Source organism: Diadema setosum, chromosome 8 (assembly GCF_964275005.1).
Source record: "Diadema setosum chromosome 8, eeDiaSeto1, whole genome shotgun sequence".
Classification (NCBI taxonomy): domain Eukaryota; kingdom Metazoa; phylum Echinodermata; class Echinoidea; order Diadematoida; family Diadematidae; genus Diadema; species Diadema setosum.
In genome coordinates, this window is record NC_092692.1 from 39,254,425 (window position 1) to 39,276,989 (window position 22,565).

At 37.3% G+C, this 22,565-nt stretch overlaps 1 protein-coding gene across 1 annotated transcript in view; it reads left to right on the forward strand.

Moving 5' to 3' along the window:
* The window catches only part of LOC140232260 (sorting nexin-14-like), a 56,324-nt gene extending 37,574 nt beyond the window's left edge, over nucleotides 1-18,750 (forward strand). Inside the window, exons 17-32 of the mRNA XM_072312393.1 lie at nucleotides 3,057-3,142; nucleotides 3,542-3,594; nucleotides 4,697-4,905; nucleotides 6,647-6,696; nucleotides 7,675-7,775; nucleotides 8,265-8,367; nucleotides 10,243-10,283; nucleotides 10,913-10,983; nucleotides 11,596-11,641; nucleotides 12,419-12,548; nucleotides 13,326-13,419; nucleotides 14,202-14,272; nucleotides 15,421-15,516; nucleotides 16,096-16,187; nucleotides 17,980-18,036; nucleotides 18,706-18,750. Coding sequence (XP_072168494.1) covers nucleotides 3,057-3,142; nucleotides 3,542-3,594; nucleotides 4,697-4,905; nucleotides 6,647-6,696; nucleotides 7,675-7,775; nucleotides 8,265-8,367; nucleotides 10,243-10,283; nucleotides 10,913-10,983; nucleotides 11,596-11,641; nucleotides 12,419-12,548; nucleotides 13,326-13,419; nucleotides 14,202-14,272; nucleotides 15,421-15,516; nucleotides 16,096-16,187; nucleotides 17,980-18,036; nucleotides 18,706-18,750 — 1,345 coding nt within the window. The remainder of the gene's footprint in view (nucleotides 1-3,056; nucleotides 3,143-3,541; nucleotides 3,595-4,696; nucleotides 4,906-6,646; nucleotides 6,697-7,674; nucleotides 7,776-8,264; nucleotides 8,368-10,242; nucleotides 10,284-10,912; nucleotides 10,984-11,595; nucleotides 11,642-12,418; nucleotides 12,549-13,325; nucleotides 13,420-14,201; nucleotides 14,273-15,420; nucleotides 15,517-16,095; nucleotides 16,188-17,979; nucleotides 18,037-18,705) is intronic.
* The last annotated feature ends 3,815 nt before the right edge of the window (nucleotides 18,751-22,565 follow it).

The following is a 22,565-nucleotide window of genomic DNA, read 5'->3' on the forward strand; positions in this document are numbered from 1 at the left end:
TGTACCGATAAATAAAAACTAAACCATCAATTTTCATGAAATAAAAAGCTTATTAATCAAAAGTGGGTAGATTTATTTTGCATTGTTCCAAATATTGTGAAAATGGCAGCCTTGTGGTTTTGATTGTTAACATTTTATTGAAAATGACAATAATTCAAGATTGTCACCATAATGTTGAAAACAAACTCCACAGTGTGATACCAATAATTCAACCTCCTCCCCCCCCCCCCCAAAAAAAAAAGAAAATAAATAAATTTAAAAAAAATAATAATAATAAATAAATAAATAAAAATAAAACAAATAAATAAATAAAAATAAAATAAATAAATAATAAATAAATAAATAAATAAATAATAAATAAATAAATAAATAAATAAATAAATAAATAAATAGATAAATGGATAGAAATCAAATAAAATGTGATAATGCCCATCTGGTTCTCACCCAGCAATATGTTATAGAGAAGTATGACATCCACTTTTTGTACATACTAGTATTAGAGCTTGTAGACATCAGGCAAGTCCTGTCATGATTACTGTGGTATATGTCCCACTGGGATTTAGTGTTACAGTGGAGTAGTGCCGATGTTTGTGCCACAGTGTGAGCTCTGTGCAAAAAGGCATGGACATTCATGTGTGTATCCATGGTAGTGGTGCATCTGTTCATTTATTTGTACATGTGGTAACACAGTGTGGTAGATCGACCAAAAAGTAGATGGTTATATTATGTCATTCTGGAGGTACTAAATGTAATGATATGTTGTGGTATGCATATGAGACCTGTGAAGTATAGTGCACTATTCTACTGGGTGTTACAAAAAAACAAACACATTTCACACTTTTATCCTTAATAGCTCAAAAACGATATGTCAGATAACACTGACATTGATATGAGCAATAGCTGAATAGTGTACATCAAGATTAATTTTTAAGTTAGGGTTCAGATTTTGCTCTGTTTTCAACCCTCTGTACAAAACTTTAACTCTGCACTTGTAGGGGTCAATTGGTGTGTATGGGAGTGTGTGGTTAACACCTAGACAATGGTCCTGAAAAATGGCCAGGGTTTGAATGCCATGAGAAATTCCACTATCACACAGCTAGTCTTTATTCATCCTGAAATGTAGTGTATACAAACACATGAAAGCATGTGCTTACTTTTTTCATGTGCATGCATTTTACCCTTTACCATGAATCAGACTAGCAGTGCCCAGATGAATTTAGACTAGCAATGCCCAGGGCAATCCATCGTGAATTATTAACCTGTTGAGGAAGAACTGATTTTGCGACAACACACATTTCCCATAGACACCTGCCAGAGTATACTCGGGATCATTGTAAGCACACAACTCACATACACATCATTGGTTCCTGTGTAAAGTTCAATTTTGTACAGAGAGTTCAAATTTGATCAAAAATCTGGAACCTAACTTTCAAATTAATCATGAAAAACTGATTCATGCTTTCATATTCAAATCACCTTCAACTAAATTGTACACTATTCAGCTATTACTCATATCAATGACAGTGTTATCTGATATATAGTTTTCAAACTATTAAGGATCAAATGTGGGAAATGTTTTTTTTTTTTTTGTGTCACCTAGTAGTATAGTGTGGAGTTACAGCAGGGAGGTTACAGTGTACATGTTGTAGTCCATTGTTGTTATTATTATTATCACTATTATAGGTAGTAGTAGTATTGTTATCATTATTACTTTTATTGTTGTTATTGTTTTTACTGTTATTATTATTATTATTATTGTTATTATTATTATTATCATCATCATCATCATCGTCGTCATTATTATTATTATTATTATTATTATTATTGTCATCATCATCATCGTCGTCATTATTATTTTTATTATCATTATTATTATTATTTTCATCATCATCGTCGTCGTCATTATTATTATTATTATTATTATTATTATTATTGTCATCATCATCGTCGTCGTCATTATTATTATTTTTATTATTATTATTATTATTATTATTATTATTATTATTATTATTATTATTATTATTATTATTATTGTTGTCATTATTGTCATTATTGTCATTTTCATTTCCTTCATGTCTCTTTGATTCTGTATCTTCAGCTTTATTACTGGGTCCAATACATGGACCCAGGGCATATCAAAGGGGATGTCAAATACAGGTCCAATACATGGACCCAGGGCATATCAAAGGGGATATCAAATACAGTACATGTGGTGTACATTCACAAATACCTACATATAGCTGGGCACTATGTAATGCTTTAAACAAGACCCATTATAACCTGCTTGTACTTTAATGCACTTTTTTTCTTACAGCAGTTTGAGGAGCTTATCTGGAGGGCAATTATTATGAGTTAATTATGATTATTACTATTATTATTGATATTGTTACAGTTATCATTATTATCATTACTATCATCATCATCATAATCATCATCATCATCATCATCATCATCATCATCACTTTCACAATTATCACTACTGCCATTGCTGCTGTAGTAGTTATTACTATGATGATGATGAGGCTGGTGTGTGCTAACCAAAATTACGAGAAGACATCAAATAAAGGCTTGTAAGCTCATGCCAATGTGAAAAAAAAAGTAAGGTACGGTACCACAAAGTTAGGCTTCCTACACAAGACCGGAGCAGAGTGTTACTGACCTTTTCTGGCATTTACAAAATGGGTGCAGATATGCTCTTGTTCATCCTATGAAAAAAAAAAAAAAAAAAAAAAAAATTGCATCAGCAACAACCAAATTGATGCATATTTATGCATTGATTTGCATGTAAAATTAGGGTATGATTTGCTACCCATGTTTTGGTTTCATCGGCTCATGAATTGCCAAAAGACATCCACAACAGCCATTGATGCATATCATCAGAGGAGAAATTATCCTTCTAGAGTCAAATCTTTTGTATTAAACCCAGGGAATACAACATTGTGGGGAAAGATTGAGTGTGGAAAAGCTTTGATTAATACAATGCTGGATGAGTGTTGGGTGTTTTTCCCGATATCTGATTATTAATGATGTTATATACCGCCCTCTCTTGTTGACAGGGTTGCCAGCAAGCGATCCAGTGACACATTTGCTGCCATGAGCAAGCTTGGGAGTAGGATCAAAGAGGTCTTCAAGGGACAGTCAGGTTAGTCTTTTCTCAAGGCTTCTGCACCATTTATGTGTCTTCCCATTCTTCAGGCCTTCGATAAAAGCGAGCTTTAGAAAGTCTGTAATGCAAGCTAACATGACGGCTCCTCCCAAGTTTGACAATGGAAATGGGTGTCTCATGCATGCGCAGAAGACAATTTTTTTTTTCCTACAATTGTAATAAGCGTTGTCAGAGAACATTTGCGTCGCATATCTAATGCTGGCTAATGTAGAGTTGAATGGCATAGTTTGCTGCTAGTTCCTCGGAAAAAACCCCAAAAACTATTAAATATCAGTATGTTTTAATTCATTGATTAGTCCAACTACATGTAGCCTGCTTTTACAATGCTAGAACACTCATCAAGTTTTGTTTTAATCTTCACTTGGTAATCCACAGAGGGAGAGGGTTTGCCTCACCTGTACCTGTATGAAGAGTCCAGTCAGCCTTCTGTAAGTATCAGATTCAGAACTGCCTTGCTCTCATACGTGAATTTTGATAAGTAGCCCTGCGTGCTGTACCACTTTTCACTAAAAATACCCCCAAAAGGTTTTCACAGAGAGAAGTTGAATAAATGTTAAGTGTTTTATAAATCCACTAGATCTAACACATTGTGATGAACATGATACAGTGTATGATTCAATCCATGAGAGTTAAGGTGCATCATGAATCAGATTTGTACTTTATACAATGACAGCATCCTTCTGGACCTCAGCTGAGGAAATTTGTTTGTTTTGGATTTTTTTTATTCTATTCTTTTTTTTTCAAAATGTGTGTATATGTTTTAATCACTGATAGATCACTCATAAGAAAAGCCCTACCTGTATACCCATGGATGCCTATGTTTTATGTAGTTCCAAATTTAGCCTTGAATGTGGCAGGTGATTGCTAGCTTTGGCATTCTTATAGGGCAGTTTTCTTCATTATGTCATTGCATGATATCAGTTTTGAAATCCTCATTTAATTGTGTATGTGTCAAATGTTGGCATCCACTTTACTGTTTTTTTCAATGGAATAAATGTGATGCTATGCAACTGATTGACAATTTGCCCAACAGCAACGTAAATCAGCACTGAAGTGATCAGTGTTTTAGTAATAACCGTGATAAAAGAAATGAGGTGTGTACGAACTCAAGCAGGATTTGAACCTACGACCTCTTGATCTCCGGGCAGGCGTCATTTCCACCAGACCACCAAGCTTCCGCCCAACAGCAAGTTTAGTTCTAATTTTACGTATTTACACGTACGTTGATGTAGTGCAATTTGTCAATCAGTTGCTTTAAAACATCTCAAGGGAAGAATTTCAATAAATGTGATGCCATGTCCACATTACATCCAAATTTGTTGGGATGCATGTTGTATTACAATGTACATTCTGACAGAAGATCATATGTTGCAAGATTTGAAAATGTAGTTTTTCAGATCTCGGTAAAGATTTCTGTTTTCTCCAGAGAAAATAGCCAGCCCCATTTCCTGCATCCCTTATCTTCTACAATTTTCACCACACTTCACATTGTGTATCCACCGTTAAACATTCACCTTGTTCTTCTGTCAGTCTGATGTGGACTTCGCATCGGATGACGACGACCACCACCGTGCTGGCATCGCGTCCCCGCAGCACGACCTCAGCGCCTGGCGGGTCAGCATCCCGTCGGTGCAGCAGAAGCAGGAGGGAGGGAAAGATAGCTTCGTCTTCGTCATCAACATCCAGCGCATCGACGTCCGGGAGGGGGACGGGGAGAAGAACTCGTGGCAGGTTGAGAGGTTGGTGAAATGCGGAAGAACCCAGACATTCCTTCGTTCTACTCTTTGGCCATCATTCAGATGTTTTGTAGTGTTGTCAGAGGGCCACTCACTGATACTACATTTGCTTTCACTTAGTTTGTTAAAAAGGAAGTCCAGACAATTTTCACAATTTCAGGTAATGTACTTATAGTCCATAGATCGACAGCTCCAGTTGATATAGATTTGTTGAATTTATTACGGCTCTTTAGCAGAGAAACCAAAACTCTGAAAAACCCAAAACAATTTCACTGAACAGGGATGATGACATAGGGGCCTCACATATTTCAGAAATGTAGCAATGTAATTCCATTACAGTACCACTTGCCAAACGTGTTCACTTGTGTGGAATTTATGCATTGCCATGTTTCTTTTTTGTTCTGCTTCCTTGAGCCCCCACTCATGCATTCTTAGGGTAAGCTGCCATGTCGTCATCCTTATTCATTGTGACTTATTATAAACTTTGAAACATTCTTTTTCCTGATCTCAGTCATTATAAATTCTGAAACTCTGTCCCTAGTATAATCAATTTATGTTTGTTCAGATATGAAAGTCTGAAAATCCTCTGGAGGTCTCCTTGAAGTTTGCTGCAGAATAAGGAGACTTGCATTGGGTTAGTTTGTCAAGCCTGTTCCATTCGGGAACCTGGTAGCCTTCATGTATGTATTAGGCTTATGGGATTTCAGAATTCAGTATGGAACGGGTTAGGTTTGCTCCAGAATAAGCCAGTTTACAGTAGCAGTGGTCTGCAATGACCTCTGAACCACATACTTTGATTAATTGATTGATTGAAGGGATGGCATAGTTTTGATTGAGACCTGGCTTCAAGTTTCTACATTTTTTGGTGAAGTAATGAGAATATGAAAGAGCATGTAGTACCAAGTGAAATTCAACATTTATTTCATAAAAAATTGGTTTTGAAATGGCTAAGATATCCAAAAAAAGCAATACTAATAAAATGTGAGACCCACCTTTTATTAGGATCACTCTGTATTACTTTGTTTTTTGATATATTTTGGCCATTTCAAAACTGATTTTCTTAGTAGCTTGCAAAAAAAGTTAGAAGCTCAATCTTCATCTCCGCAAATGCTATACCATCCCTTAAATCTTTAATTTGAATAGCAGAAGGTCTGCAATGACTTTTGTCTGCACATGCTCAGATTGTAAGTGAACTTATTTATAGCAGAGTGATGTTTGCAGTCTGCATCTAAAAAGATCTTTTTCTGGTAGATTTCACACAAGAGATGAAACTTACATCAACAAGTAATTGTGGACTTTGGTGAAATGTTTTGCTGCCGTGTCAATCTGGAATGTTTGTAACTATCATTACAACACATCACGACACTCCCTTCATTTGTTACTGATGTATGTTAAGGGTAGTATTATTTCCCCTGCCTTTTGAAAGAGGCAAGTTAAGTGATCTTTTATTATTCCAGAAAAGTGAAAATGTATTGAATTTTATTTTTATTTTCTATATATCCTTCTACACATGTGACATCACAACCTGTAATAATCTTCTCATCCAGCAATTGTAACACTGAAACTTCAAAAATTCATTCCATTTGACCAGATTGTCCAATTTTTCTCAAATTTTCAGTGATGTGTCCTATTAATATTGCTGCATTCTCTTGATCCACATGTATGTAAAGGTGAACTTGTGGTCTGTAATGGAATGACACCTGACATAGTCAATGAATATCTTTGCATTTTTATCATACGGCAGGCGGTACCATGAATTCTATGCTCTGGAACAAAAGCTGAAAGAATTCCATGGTGAGTGTGTGTTTCAAAGATGTTTGCCATATTGACTTTAATTATTTTCAACACCATTTAACCCTTTCATCCTGCAATTCTCTGAGAGCCTCCAATGCCCCCAAACAAGATTCTTTTTGCCCATTCACAAAGAACAGACAGGTTGGTCCATCTGTGCGAAAGCAGGTAAGTAGTGAATGTTTCACCTTTCCATGGTCAACTACTTGTGCCATTCAACAATGGGAAATACTGATTGGACATTAGATATGAATAGAGTGTTCGCTGATGGGCTGGCAAACTCTTTCAACACTGTAAGGGGACCCAAATGGGGTCAGCAAAAGTCAAAATCTAGTGAGCTCAGCCTCGATTAGTACATATGTCTTCATACAAGTCTTGTAGAAAAACAACTGTGGTACTACAGGAAAGGAAGAGATATTGATAGAAGAAACTCTACTCATTCAATCAAAGTGACATCATTTTTCTGGTATACCAGGTTCCCGTATGCCAGATTCCCATATATGAGTTGACACCTTGGGAACCTGGTATACCAGGTTCCCGTAAATGAACATCCTATCTGAGGACAGAGTGTTTTTGCCTCTAACTGGAGAGGACGGCATGATTACACACACACAGCATTGCTCAGCAAGACTCAAGGGCCCGAATTCACGAAGGTGGTACAATCTTTGTCCATGGTTTAAATCATGGATAAACGTGTGGGGCACCAAGTGTTGCATGGCCTATTTCGTTAACAAAATGGTCATTTCATCAATAAAATGACTGATTTCGTAACGAAATAGGCCATGCGACACTTGGCGCCCCATACAAAACTACAGTCTACAAAGATTGTACCACCTTCGTGAATTCGGTCCAATGGGAAATGAGTCCAAGCTGTTTGATTGCAAGGCAAAAGTGCTACAGACTGAGCCACATCACTGTCCTGTCATTGATGGCTGATCACATCTTATTATCAACTCCAGTTTGTGTTTCTCTCTCTGTCAGGTGGATTTGAGGATGCCCAGCTTCCCGTCAGACGTCCATTTGGATCCAAGTCACATGACCACATGGAGAGGAAGAGACCTGTCTTTGAGAAGTACCTCAGTGTAAGTAACAGTCAGTTTTATCATACCATATTAAAATTTATTAACAGTGAAGGGGATCCTATTACATTGCAGCACTAATTCATTGTCATCATCTGTGTGAAATGGTGACACAACATTTGCTCTTGCGACAGTTGCTTCAGTCTTATTTTCTGCAAGGACTTAGGGTTAGGGTTGTGATAGGGTTTTAGGTTTAAATTGATGTGAGATTAGGATTATGGTCAGGTTTGTTGGCAGAATTTATGTTTGGCTTAGCCTGTAGATATTTCATGGGAGTAATTGTTGCAGGAGCAAATGTCATGGAACTGTATGAAATACAAGATTTTGGCACGTTCTTCATTCATACTTTAGGAACGTGGCATCAGTATTAAACACTGAGAATTTCACTCTTTTTCAGTTAATGTTAGCAGTCTAATCACTTGCATGATGCAAATTGCTGACGAAATATTAACACTTGTATCAATGTCCATAATCTGCTGTTGTTCACTGCAGGTTCTGTTAACCAAACCTAACCTACGAGGGAGTCAGCTTCTCTACAGCTTCCTGACAACCAGCGAGGAGTTTGTCAACAAATTCCTTGGAGATGTCAATATTGGTACGAACTTTGTACATTTTTTTCACATTTTAAGAGAGTGGATTATCACAGGTTTTGGAAATGCACTGATATCAAATATATATATATGAACAGTTTTTTATTCTGTATGTAGATAATCCTTGCCATTGCACAAAGCTTATCAGGAGAAAAATATTATGATAAAAATGATAATTTTTTTTTTGTCCCCACCGAACGAGTTCGAGCAGGGGACTATGAAACGGGCTCCGTACGTGTGTGTGTCCGTGTGTCCGTCTGTCCGTCCGTCTGTCTGTCTGTCTGTGCATCCGTGTGTGATCAAAATGTCCAATTTGCTACTTCTCTGTCATTTATGAGCCAATTTTGATTCTGTTTGCTTTATATGATAGCACTACATGGGAGCTTTGAAACTTCTACACAGAATTTCAGTTGTGACCTTTGACCTTGACCTTTGACCTATATTGTACATTTTGCTTCAAAATGCTATCCTTCGCCATTTCTAACCCGATTTTGATTCTGTTTGCTTTATGTGATGGCACTAGGTGAGGGCTTCAAAACTTCTACACAGAATTTTGACCTTTGACTTCTTTGACCTTTGACCTTGATTTTGACCTATATTGTACATTGGCTACAAAATGCTACTCCTTCGCCATTTCTAACCCGATTTCGATTCCGTTTGCTTTATGTGATGGCACTAGGTGAGGGCTTTAAAACTTCTACACAGAATTTTGACCTTTGACTTCTTTGACCTTTGACCTTGATTTTTGACCTATATTGTACATTTTGCGACAAAATGCTACTCCTTCGCCATTTCTAACCCGATTTCGGTTACTAGGTGAGGGCTTCAAAACTTCTACACAGAATTTTGACCTTTGACTTCTTTGACCTTTGACCTTGATTTTTGACCTGCATTGTACATTTTGCTACAAAATGCTACTCCTTTGCCATTTCTAACCCAATTTCATTTCCGTTTGCTTTATGTGATGGCACTACAGTCTGTAGGTGAGGGCTTCAAAACTTCTACACAGAATTTTGACCCTGGACTTCTTTGACCTTTGACCTCGATTTTTGACCTATATTGTACATTGGCTACAAAATGCTCCTCCTTTGCCATTTCTAACCCGATTTCGATTCCGTTTTCTTTATGTGATGGCACTAGGTGAGGGCTTCAAAACTTCTACGCAGAATTTTGGCCTTTGACTTCTTTAACTTTTGACCTTGATTTTTGACCTATATTGTACATTGGCTACAAAATGCTACTCCTTCGCCATTTCTAACCTGATTTCGATTCCGTTTGCTTTTTGTGATGGCACTAGGTGAGGGCTTCAAAACTTCTACACAGAATTTTGACCTTTGACTTCTTTGACCTTTGACCTTGATTTTTGACCTATATTGTACATTGGCTACAAAATGCTACTCCTTCGCCATTTCTATCAAAACCCGATTTCGATTCCGTTTGCTTTTTGTGATGGCACTAGGTGAGGGCTTCAAAACTTCTACACAGAATTTTGACCTTTGACTTCTTTGACCTTTGACCTTGATTTTTTACCGATATTGTACATTTTGCTACTAAATGCTACTTCCGGCGGGGACACATTTTACGCACCGCGTAATTTCTACTTTTCCTTGTTTACAAATTATCAACAAGTCTGATTATATCATTCAAGAAAAAGATTCCTCGAAATTGAATATTGGTCCACACCTTGTTTGGAAGACAAGACCAGTTTATATGAGATGTTGAATTTGTATGGAGTCACTAGGATTCATAGTCCAGTGACTTACATGTTGTATCTTCATTGATCAACATCTTGAAGTCTAACCAGTGAATAAAGGAGTGATTATTTTGCCATGTTTTCCAACTTATTACGCAGTTTCTTCTCTCACCCCATTCTTTATCAGGCAAATTTGTGAGGTCTGTCTCCACCAAAGTCATAAAGGAGGTAAGAACTTTAAAAATTCATAATTTTTTAACAGACTGTCCAGTTATCTTCAAACTTCACTGATGTCTTTTACTAACATTGCTGCATTCTTTCAATCCACATTATGTTAGGTTTCATTCTCGTTTAAATCCTTTTAAAAATCAAGTCACAGTTCCACTGTAGAAGGTAAGGGAACAGCAGCGTTTGCTACTCGTGAGTATATTATAAAGAGCGTTATGCTTCAAATTGAAACTCATCAATATCAATATATTGCTATTGAAAACATACATGTTGTTGAATGCTATTCCCAGTTGAAAGTATATGAGTTCTGTGTGCCATGTAAACAGACCAGAGAATTTGTGATATTAGGTTTGATTATGGAACAGTTCTGCTCATTCTTCTTAAGATGTAATTCATTGTTGTCTCCGATAGATGATTTCAAAGGATTGTAATGTTCTTTGTCCGTGAGAATTTTGATAGACTCTCCGTGGTATATGTTTCGCTTGCTGCTTGTTGAATTATAGTGTGATGATGAGGTATGTTTCTTTTCTGCTAAATTATTGCATAATTTCCAGCGAGGAAAGATCATGATTTATACTGTGATTTATTCATTGCGATTTCTATCAACTCTACTGTTCATTACCTAACAGAGAGGGCAGCATTTAGAACCTTTCCTTGCCACATTCCTTGCCTCAGTGGAGTCGCCAAAGCCGAGGCCCAGGTGAGATTTGATCACTTAAATCATATCAATAAAAAGTTAGAAGTTCCTGAAGAGCCAAGGGACTTTGCAATGGTGTGCATGTCAGACAGTGTTGTATAAACTATCAGAAAGTTCATCATGTGTCGGCAGTACTCATTCTGGTTCAGTAGGAAGGTTTTAACAAGAAAAGGCTGTATGCGCAGTTATTGTAGTCAGAATCATACGATCAAATATGAGAATTTATGGAAGAAATATGACAAGACCTTTTTTTCCACAGCAATTAGTGATAAGCTTGCCAAATAGCAGGTTTTGTGCATTTGTGTGCATTTACAGCTGCAAGGAAATAAAAAAGATTGTTGGCGTTGCATTCCTTGTCCTGAACATTACTTCATATTTTCTCAGGTGTTCAGGTAACTAGTCAAAAGTGTAGTGGTTCTTATGAGCAGAACGATGAGAATTTGAATAACGAATATGAATTCAGCATCACTGCACAGCAACTTAAACCAACTGTTTTTATAATTAGAACTCTTGAGAAAGGCATTGTGAATCTTAGATGTATTAGACGAATATTCTATTAAAACATTATCACTTGTAGATATCTTATCTATTCCTTCTTTACTTGCTTATCTTCAGATCTGATGATGAGCATCTGGACCCAGACCAAACCGTCACTGAAATGGTGAGCTAAGAAATATCTCATTTCATGCAGTAATATTTTATTTAGTATATTTATTCATTCATTTATTTATTTATTCATTTTATATTCAGTTTAATTCAAAAAGTGAACAGGGTAGTCATGTTCAGGGCCCAAGGGCCTGCTTTTCAAGTGAGCCCTGTTACAAATAGCACATATTGCAAATAAAAATCACATAATACAACAGCAACAAAAGAGAATTAAAGTAAATGAACATGTAGAAACAAACAAGATGTGATGTCTACATAAGTAAAATGTGATACTAAAATAAAAGATTAGAGCGGTAAGAAATAATCAAATGCATGGCCGAATAAGTCATGTTACCAAAATGTGCAAAACAATGAGCAAGAACCAAAGTGATACGGTGACGAGTAAAAAGTACACTAGCTACATGTATACATTTTGTTAAGAATACTGAATTATTGCAAATATACCTGTGTGTTCACACAGTGCGATACTGACAAAGAAAAAGAATGAAAGAAAGATATTATTCAGAAGGGTGAAGGTTCAGATGTGAGTTTCTTCATTTTGTCTCCCTTTGTAATTATACAGTTCAGCAGTTGCAATCTTAACAAATTTAATTTGTAGAGGTAGACAAAGTGAAGAAACTCACACCTGAAATAAAAAAGACAAAGCAAATAAACAGACAAAAGGTTCATGAAAAAAATCGAATCTTTTGAATTTTATAATTCTCATTCAGTTTCCTACACAAACATATTAATCCTATGTTTCTCCTGCCATCCCCCCCCCCCCCCCTCACAGCTTGGTAGTCCACTGTTTGGAAACAATGCAGGCCAGGAATTAGACCGTCCTAGCCTCAAGGAGCCCTGGCCCAACCCAGAGGCCCACTACCTACAGCTCAACGGCATCCTCCAGTACATCCTGTACATTGGTGAGACATGACTCAAACCCAATCTTCCAGAGTTTGCCCTTAAAGGGGAATTTCACGGCCAGTTCAAAGTTAATTGTAAAAGAAAGCGTAAAATTTGATATTAAGTACAACAGTGAAAAGGTAGAATACTTCACAATTTTAAAAGTTGGAAAACTTCACAATTTTTAAATTTCTTATTGTTATCTTTATCAGATTTTGATCAAAATTTGCTTATACAATTATTCTCCTCATTTTAGACTGACTTTTAATTGGTCAGGAATTGTCTTTTATTTTGATAAGTCTCCATAGTAGTGTTTGGCCCACTGGAAAACCTGCCAAGTCTGCAGTCTCTCATTAACCCATTGCCAACTGCTTAACACTCCTGACACATCCACTCACTTCCCAGATATGATTCCAATCTTGTGTGATTAGAACATTATCTACTCTGGTACACCAGGAGTGTAGTTGCTAAACAGAACATATACTTTCGTGTGAAAGTGATAGTTCTTGATATTATAAGGACTATTAAGAATTTTTATATAGTGTGTTTTAAGAGATAGCACTCAGTGATCACAGATCTTTAGACAGTGATCCCTCTCTTTATGAATATATGACTGGGAGGATTAGACAGTGTGGAATGATCTGGCTTGTTATGAAGACATGCAAAATGTCTTGATCATACAGCGTATTAAAAAGAATAATCAATAAAATGTCATTTTGCCATGATTGTACAGAAATGAATGTGTCCATGATGATAGGAAGCTAATAAAGTTGTTTTTTGTGACACTTTTCGCTCAGCCCGTTCCGTTTTCGAGGTTCCCGTCTGGATCCATCAGGCCATCGTGACTTTCTCCAAGATATTCGGAAAGACTCTGGAAACATATCTAGACCAGTGAGTTAGACCAGGCCTGGGTCAGAATCTGAGACAAAGGCTTGTAAAGGACTTGCATGTAGATATTCAAGTATGTTGTTTGGTCCTTGTAGTATAGCTGAAGCAATTAGGGATTGTGGGTAGATGGTTTAGCTAAAGGTGAAGGAACTTTTGATAGTGCAAGCCATAATGGTAGAGGCAGTTGATTAAATCTATGTTGACTTAGTAGTCATGTGTTCTTACAAGGGTGTACCTTTCAACTCCAACGGATAAGGACACAAAGTGACTTTTTAATGTGAAATATACATGTATTCAGATTACAGGTGTCATTGGGTCATTATTACCTCTGTCCATATTCAAAGTGAAGTCTTGTGCTGGATCTGTATTGCAATAAAACAACTGAGAAAGAAGGAACCAGCCTGGAATTTGAATCTGTAACCTACTATGGTACCATCAACTGCCCTTGATCATGCTTGACCTATTGAAATAAATATTGAACAGGATATCTTGCTGCAGAAAACACAACACACAAGCTAAAACCATCGATCACAATCAGACAAAAAATATATGAATAAATATGGAAAAACACTCTCTCCACAAAGTGATACTCTTTGTAAGTATGTTGACTCTTTTGAATAATTCAGTCTGGTGATATGAGGTAGCTATAGTGACACAGTAAAAGACAACCTGCTCTGATAGTTCTTAATTTATTCTGTGTATGTAATAAGGTTGACATGAGTGGAAAAGAAATCTGCAATTTTGTTTTCTACCTGTTTGGCCGTTGTGATTTTTTTTTTTCGTAGCTACCTGAACACCAAGGTGAACATGGTGAAGAGTGAACAGATGCTAGAACATCTCATCCATCTCCTGAGGGGTAAGAAACTTCATCTCATCCTGCCCTGTCAACCCCTTGCCCCCGTCCTGCTCCCAAACACACCTTACCCTAACATCATTCCATCCTGCCATCCATCAACCCTTCCATTCATCCATCTTTCTATCCATCCATCCATCCATCCATCCATCCCTCTATCCTTTCATCCATCTAGCCATCCATCCTGCCATCCATCCCTTTATCTATCCATCATCCCTCCATCCTCTCCTTCATCCAGTCCTTCATTTATCCCTCCATCCAGCCCTCCATCCATCTACAGTATCTATCTCTTAATCCATCCAGCCCTTCATCGATCTATGTCTTAATGCATGCAGCCCTCCATCCATGTCACATCCATTCAGCCATCTATCATTCTATTCATCCATCCATTCCTCTGTCCATCCTTCCATCAACCCCTATCCAGCCCTCCATCCAACCATGTCTGCCCAGCCCTCCATCTTTCCAAAATTCGTCCCCCCATCCAGCTTTCCATCTAGCCTCCATCCATCCCTCCATCTACATGTACATGTAGCCTCCATCTCTCAACCCATTGAAGATGAGTCAGAGTATACTCGGGGAAGTTTCTATGGGAAATGCGTGTTTAGCAGAAACAGCCTGTTCTCAACGAGTTAAACCATCCCTCCATCCTTCCATCCATACCCTATCCAGCCCAATCCAACCACGTATCCATCCATCTTTCCATCCTTTCATATATCCATCCTTTCCTTCAGCCCTCCCTCCATCCATCCTTCTGTCAATTCACCCATTCATCCATCCATCCCTCCAACCATTCATTTCCTATCCATCTCATTCCCAGCCCCTGCCCCCCCCCCCCCACACACACACACACCTCACCTGCTCCAAAATTTTGATAAGCACTTTCCTACAATAAATTCACCAGGGATACCAACAATCACTTTATTTGTTGCAATATTTTGTATTGCTTTTAGCCAAAAAAAAAACAACAAACAAACAAACAAAAAAGATAGAAAGAAAAGATACTGGAGATTTCATGGAAAATATTGTTTTTCCAAAGTTGTTTTACTTCATATGCTTATTCAAGATTACTCAGGCTGATTCTTGTATAAACGTAAGATATCCAGTTTGGTTAGTCCCCTTATGTCCAGTCTACATTCGTCTTTTCTGTCCAGATGTTCTCTTCTTTGATGAGGACCCTCCAAGGACAGATGCCCAGAAGCAGGAACGGAAAGATTTTGCCTTCCAAGAGATGCTGAAATTCTTCCCAGGTGAGACCAAGAAGGGAATAGAGGAGCTAAATTCAGATGTGAACTCTCCCCAGTTATTTTGCATCAGTGCCCATATTGCTCGTCATGTCAGGGTTCAGACACAGTGGGATAAAACTTGGAAATTTAAAGTAGCACATGGGATATGGGATAAATGGATACATGGGATACTTTGACAGTGACCATAACTCTGCAAAGCATCTGAAACTGGGTTTGTAGTAAGAGGGTTTATCTGTGTCAGACATGCAGTTTGATGACTGCATAATTTGTGTGGCGCTCACCAGCCAATGAAGGATGAGTTCATCTTCATGTACATATGGATCGAGTGAATGCAGCAATATTAGTAGAACACATCAGGGAAACTGAAGAAAGTCAGACAATCCATTCAAAAGTTATGAATTTGTAAAGTTTCTGTGCCGTCACTGCTGGATGAGAAGACTACTACAGTTTGTGATGTCACATGCATAGTGGCTAGGAAAATATGAAGAGAATTCCCCCCCCCCCTTAAAAAAAAAAAAATGAATAAATAAATCATATTTAGATTCAAGTAATGTCAAGCACTGTTCTTCTGGGTTGCTACAGGTGTGGTACCAAAGATCCTCGGTGAGGAGAAATTCTACGATGGCTGCAAACTGGTGTTTGATGCTCTGCAGTACCCAAAGCTCAACAAACAAGTAAGTTCACCTGTCCATCAGTCTGCATGATAAATGACATAGATGGTGTCCATGATATTGAAATCATTATTGTAATAATGTTATTGTCCCCGCCGAACGAGTTCGAGCAGGGGACTATGAAACGGGCTCCGTACGTGTGTGTGTCCGTCCGTGCGTCCGTCCGTCCGTGCGTGCGTGCGTGCGTGCGTGCGTCCGTGTGTGATCAAAATGTTCAATTTGCTACTTTGTCATTTATGAGCCAATTTTGATTCTGTTTGCTTTATATGATAGCACTACATGGGAGCTTTGAAACTTGTACACAGAATTTCAGTCGTGACCTTTGACCTTGACCTTTGACCTATATTGTACATTTTGCTACAAAATGCTACTCCTTCGCCATTTCTAACCCGATTTCGATTCCGTTTGCTTTATGTGATGGCACTAGGTGAGGGCTTCAAAACTTATACACAGAATTTTGACCTTTGACTTCTTTGACCTTTGACCTTGATTGTTGACTTATATTGCACATTTTGCTACAAAATGCTACTTCCGGCGGGGACATATATTACGCACCGCGTAATTTCTACTTTTCCTTGTGTTTCTTGTGATTGTACATACAATTTATGGAGTCCCATTGATATTGGACACTTCAACAAGCAATTTCATGAGAAAAAGCATTAATGGGTAATGATAATAATTGGATATGGAAGGGGAATTTTATCTTATCATGTTGAATTGCATTAAAACAGAAAAAAAAAAATCAGAATAGATCAGTAAAAATTTTGGGTGAAAATCAGACACAATAAAAGGTGTAATATTGAAAAGTTTTGATAGAGAGTACGACAAAGTGGCAACTCTTTTGATCTGAAAGTTGAGCACCTCTCCATATGTTAAAGTTTTACTGATGTTCATTTTGCTTGGTATGTACTGAACGTTTTTTACTCGGTGATTCCCATACATAGAAAAGTAGTGGGTTTTGCATTTGAAGTGCTATACTAGCACGTTGTTATGCCCCAGATATCCCTACATCATGGCCTGTGCAGCGTGCTAGACTTACAAGTAGTAACTATACCTGTAGATGCATTTGATCCAATGCTGGCATGGCTTTATTATTATTATCTCCGCCAAGGGAGGAGGTTATGTTTTCGTTACCGTTGGTTTGTTTGTTTGTTAGTTAGTTTGTTCGTGTGCAAAATAACTCAAAAATTAGTTAACAGATTTAGATGAAACTTGCAGGAAAGGTTTAAAATGATACAATTAACAGATGATTAAATTTTGGTAGGGATCCGACAATTTTGGGGAAATTTATGAAGGATTTTTTATATTTTGGCAGGTAGGGTCAATGAACTTAGGAGTTCAGGCTGCGCATATTTGAGGCTTGCATGTGCGCACTAAAGTGCCTGCTCTAGTTTCTGCCAGGGTGAGGCGCGCCGTTCAGCTGAGGTTTTATGACGTAACAAAGGCTTCTATATTGGGAAATCGGGCAACTTTCAGCACACAATGCTATAAGTACGTATGGGGGGAAATCACTGATATCTCTATGGAAGAACAAGATCAGTGGTGGAAATGAGCTGCATGCTTGGCGGAGGTCTGCGCTCTCAGAGTGCTTCTCTAGTTATTTTTTTATTTATTTTTTTATTTTTTTAAGAGAGAGAAATATTTTAGTACATTGTTTTTTGCCTGTTATGTTTTTTTATATTCATGCATTATTTTTGCAGTTCAATGGCAATTTATGAAAAAAACAAAAAACAAAAAAGACAGTAAAGGCCAACCTTATCAGCCGAGTTCACTCTTCCTTTCTACTACCCTCCAGCTTTCCTACACCCTGCTGGATATTATCATCAAAGACGTCTTTCCAGAATTATCCGATGTAAGTGATGTCAGTATTATGTAAGATGTGTCGTGTGGTATCATTTGAAGTTTCAAGCTTCTTTTTAACCAAATGATGAAGCATCAAAGTTGAATTTTATCCAATTCCTGTCAAACAAATAATTGTGTTTATGACTACTGTATGTGTGTATGGGCATAATTAACTTCTTTATTCACGTTATGGGGCAAATTTTATGTACAAGATAAGTGTAAGTCCTTGTCATTCATTCAGACCTTTATTTACCAGAACTTGGTAAGCATTGTAATTTGAATTATGATAATAAATTTTGTTGTAATTTAATATGCAGGGGAATGTCACAATGTTAATGATGGTTTAAAATGATCATACAGTTTTACTTTTTGCCTGTTGCTCGTGTGTGTTTTTGTTTGTTCTTTTGTTGTTGGTGCTGTTTGAAAATTTGTACATGCTATAGTGTCTTGCAGATCATTAGAAAAGTCTGCTAGTCTTGTTTTTTTTTTATTATTTCAAAGGCATAAGGCTATGTTCATTTGTGTTCATATCCATTTTCCATGTTTAAATGGTGAGGTGTATTAATGTATTATGGTGCTAGAGGTATAGATTAAGACAAGAATACATTTTCATTGATCAATGGTATCATCGTCAAAACTGTCTGGCCACAATGTTTTGATGGTTTTTTTTCTTCTCCAGTTTGAAAGTGATGGACTGGAAGACTACCAGGAGGATCATTACTAATGTTGAAGGCTGGAAGACAAGACTAGGCCCCAAGATAGGACCATCACCGGTCAGAACTTGTGCAAGAGACTTTCATGATAGTCCACTCGACTTGGAACTCATTGCACCCAAGACCCAGTCCAGAGGGTTCTCACTCATGTTTTGTCTGAATCAAAACAAAATAGAACAAAAGAAGAAAAAGAAAATCATACCTACAGCCTGGTCTAGAGGGATTCTTGTGCATTTACCGCTTCTGATGCAACTCATTTCTCAGAAGAGCTAGCGTACAGGACTTGACAATCCTTTTGTCTCACATTGGAACAGCGTAGAGCACAGGGCTTGGTCTGTGGGTGGGGAACTCCGAGTTTGTGTGAGATTTGGTGAATGGAATTGGGATTGGTGTCATTTGTGATGGACCTTATTAGACAAGACTTGGTCCCTGAGCTGTAACCCTTCATCATTTTTTACGGCACTCCCCATTAGGCAAAGAATGACTGCAGGGCTTGTCCTCAAATCTCTAATTTAACTCATCACAGCCAAAGACTTGGTCCTTCAGGCTTGCCTTTCTTTTTTTTTTTTCCTTCTTCTTCTTCTTCTTTTTTTAAAGAGGGGAATTGTTTGCTTCGGGTTTGTGTTGATGGATCTGGGTTAAGCTTTGATTCTTTTTAATGGATGATTTCTGAACTTACCAAACCTGATCTCATGAATCTTTGTTTTCTTTTGGAAAGGGAAAAATCCTTATTTCTCACCCGCTACTGTAATTCTCAATTGCGAATTCAACCACTCACAAATTAATCTACTAATCTAATTTGTGAAATATACGGCATAGACAGTTTATCCCCGAGACCCACCGCCAAGAGTCTTGACCATGTCATCCTTCTACCAGCCGTCCAGTGAGAGAGAAAGAGAGTATTGTTTGATGATAATTAGAAAAGAGTAGGTAAAGACTGATATATACTGCCAGCTATGCTCTGTATGGTATAGCATTACTGTCCAGCAGGAACAATTACTGTAAAAGTGGAAATTTTTCTCGCATTCTGCACAACCAAAAGCCAGCAAGAAAATAAGAACATGCAAATATATTTGCACATCATATGTTCCACTGATTAAATGTTTTGATTCCATGGAATTAAAAACACATAAAATTAATTTTTACCCAGCCGAGCGCGAAAAATTACACTTTTACAGTATCTCATTATCGAAGTTACTCTTTGTGCAACTGATAGACAGATTGCCCTTCATGGACGTAAATGAATACCAATTATTCAGCGTTTTGATTAATTGCCATGGGGTCCCACCCAAGTATACATGTATGCCCATTATTCTTATCATGGCTACTACTCAAAACACTTACATTGTACATGTACATGTATTTATTTTTGTCCATGAATGACAATTTGTATATCAGTTTCAATAAACAACTTAACGTGAGAATAATTACATTGAACAAAGTTATTCTAGTGTCAAAAGCTGATAATAATGGACCAGATATTTCTATAGTATGTGCAAAGATCAAATGTAGACATCTGTATTTTGGATAGATTGTGTGCTTGTCACTGCATGTGATTTACTTTATGAGTATTACTTTATAAGTATGATTGAAAACTGAAGACATTTGACCTAAGGTTGTATCTTTTTGTATATATTGATAAATGGATATCTAGTACATGGTTTGAGACCAAGAAATGTCATATACATATTGATATTATCAAGTGAGAGAAAGATATGATGTTCTGAAATATATTTGTCCCTGGATGCTGCCCACCTGGGAATTGCATATCATGGGAGATCTTTGTGTGGTTAGTCTGTATGTATGTAAAGGGCATGAGATTGATGCAATGTCCTTCCCTTTATAGTACATGTATAAAAGTTATATATTAGTTTGGTTCAGATAAAATCAAGAACTTCATTGTGAGTCAATATAATGTATCTCCATGCAGAGGCTGACAGATATGTGAACTAGTTACATGTACACGTATGTACAGTGGACTCCTGTTTTAGCGAAGTCCTCGGGACCGGCAGTTTTCTTTCGTTATGTCTTTATTTTTTCTTATAACCTAACAAATAAACAATAAAAATACATAGATGGATTAAGTTGCGGCCTGAATTTTTACTTTGCTGTAATCAAAATTTCCTTATAACCATGTTCATTATAACAGGAGTGCACTGTACGTATGCAAAGGGCCTGTGATTAATGCAGTGTACTTCACTTTATAGTATAAAAGTTATACATGTTCACTTTGGTCTAGATAAGATTGAGAACTTCATTGGAGTCAATATAATGTATCTCCACACAGAGGCTGGCAGAATTGTGAACTAGTTACGTGTATGAATAGCACATTTTCCTCTGCAAATCATAGGTACAGTAGTTCTTTTAGAAGTGGAGCAAATCATGTGACAGCTTGAACTTTAAAAAAAAAAAAAATTGAAATCCTATTGATTGGATAACCAATGATCAGCAATCTTATCTGGCTTTCATGGTGGTATTTCACATGCAGCATTCAACCATTTCACCAATTAACCAACATTTAAAAACCAATTTTAAAATCGTATTAAGCATCACACATAGTATTATGTTGGTAGTAGTATAGTGATGATCATTTATTGACATTCATCATTTTCCTTGTAGTTTTGTTAACATACATCCCTCAGCATACAGACCAAATCTGTTACAAAGTGTCATGATTTCATCATGAACTTTTCTTCTTGCCATGTACAGAAAGGCTGGGATAGTCTTACATGTAAAATGAAAACAACAAGTAAGGACCTACCAGTTTAAGTGTGCATTTGTCAGTACATTACTTTAGTCTGTAAATCATTTATCCGACATCTCTGTGTGCTTTTTTTTTTTCACATTCGATGTAGATGTTAGCTTATCTACTGCAAGAGGCTGGGGACAATGATACCAATACAACAGGCAATTTTTGTTGTGGAGGTGTGTCGTGGATAAGAGTGTCATCTTTGAATGACATGAGCGTGGTATGGTTCATGGGTTTGAGCCCCGCCCATGCCAAGCCCGACATGCTTGCCCTTCAGCACGGCACTTTGTCCACATTGCTGCTCTCCACCTAGGGGTATGATGAGAAAGCTTAGGTTGGTTGATCGGCATGTGCACGCCTGTAAATGGCCGTGACTGGCTGGAATGCTCCCCAGGGAGTGGAGAGTGAGCACTGTCAGTGCTGGTTGGAAATAATGTATCCAGTGACCAGGGTTATAATACAGCCTGTAGTCTGTAAAGTGCATTGAGATACTTAACTAAGTGTGAAATGCACTAAATAAAAACTAGCTACACTGTATTATTCTTATTATTCAATGCAAGATAGCAATACTGTACTGTAGTTACTTTTGCTATAAACCAATAACAATGCTAATATGTCGATACAACACGTCCTGCTTTAAATGAGTAGCACAAATATACACCAAGGGACCACTTTTCCACGCATCTGCCAACAAATGTGTTTAATACAAGTGTGTGAAAATATGTGTGAATTCCTTTGTACATGCAGATGCAGATGACCACATTTACAAGCACCATTATCTTGTCTTGTCGAGTAGTTTCTAATTTTATGAAAGATTTGCTCTTACAATATGTGTAATACAATCTGTGCACCGATTGTTTCTGTGGCTTTGATAAGTCAATAAAATCACGACAAGCCCTATTCAAGTTGTTCCAGAACACCACGGTATTTGGCGTATCATTTAATACTCAGTAAGCATATTACCTGAATACTGTATATGCTGATATTTTCACAAGTTGCTAATTTTGCCCTTTGTGGTCTTCTAATCTCATTATGACGATAATTGCGAAAAAACAAACAAACCGACAAACAAAACAA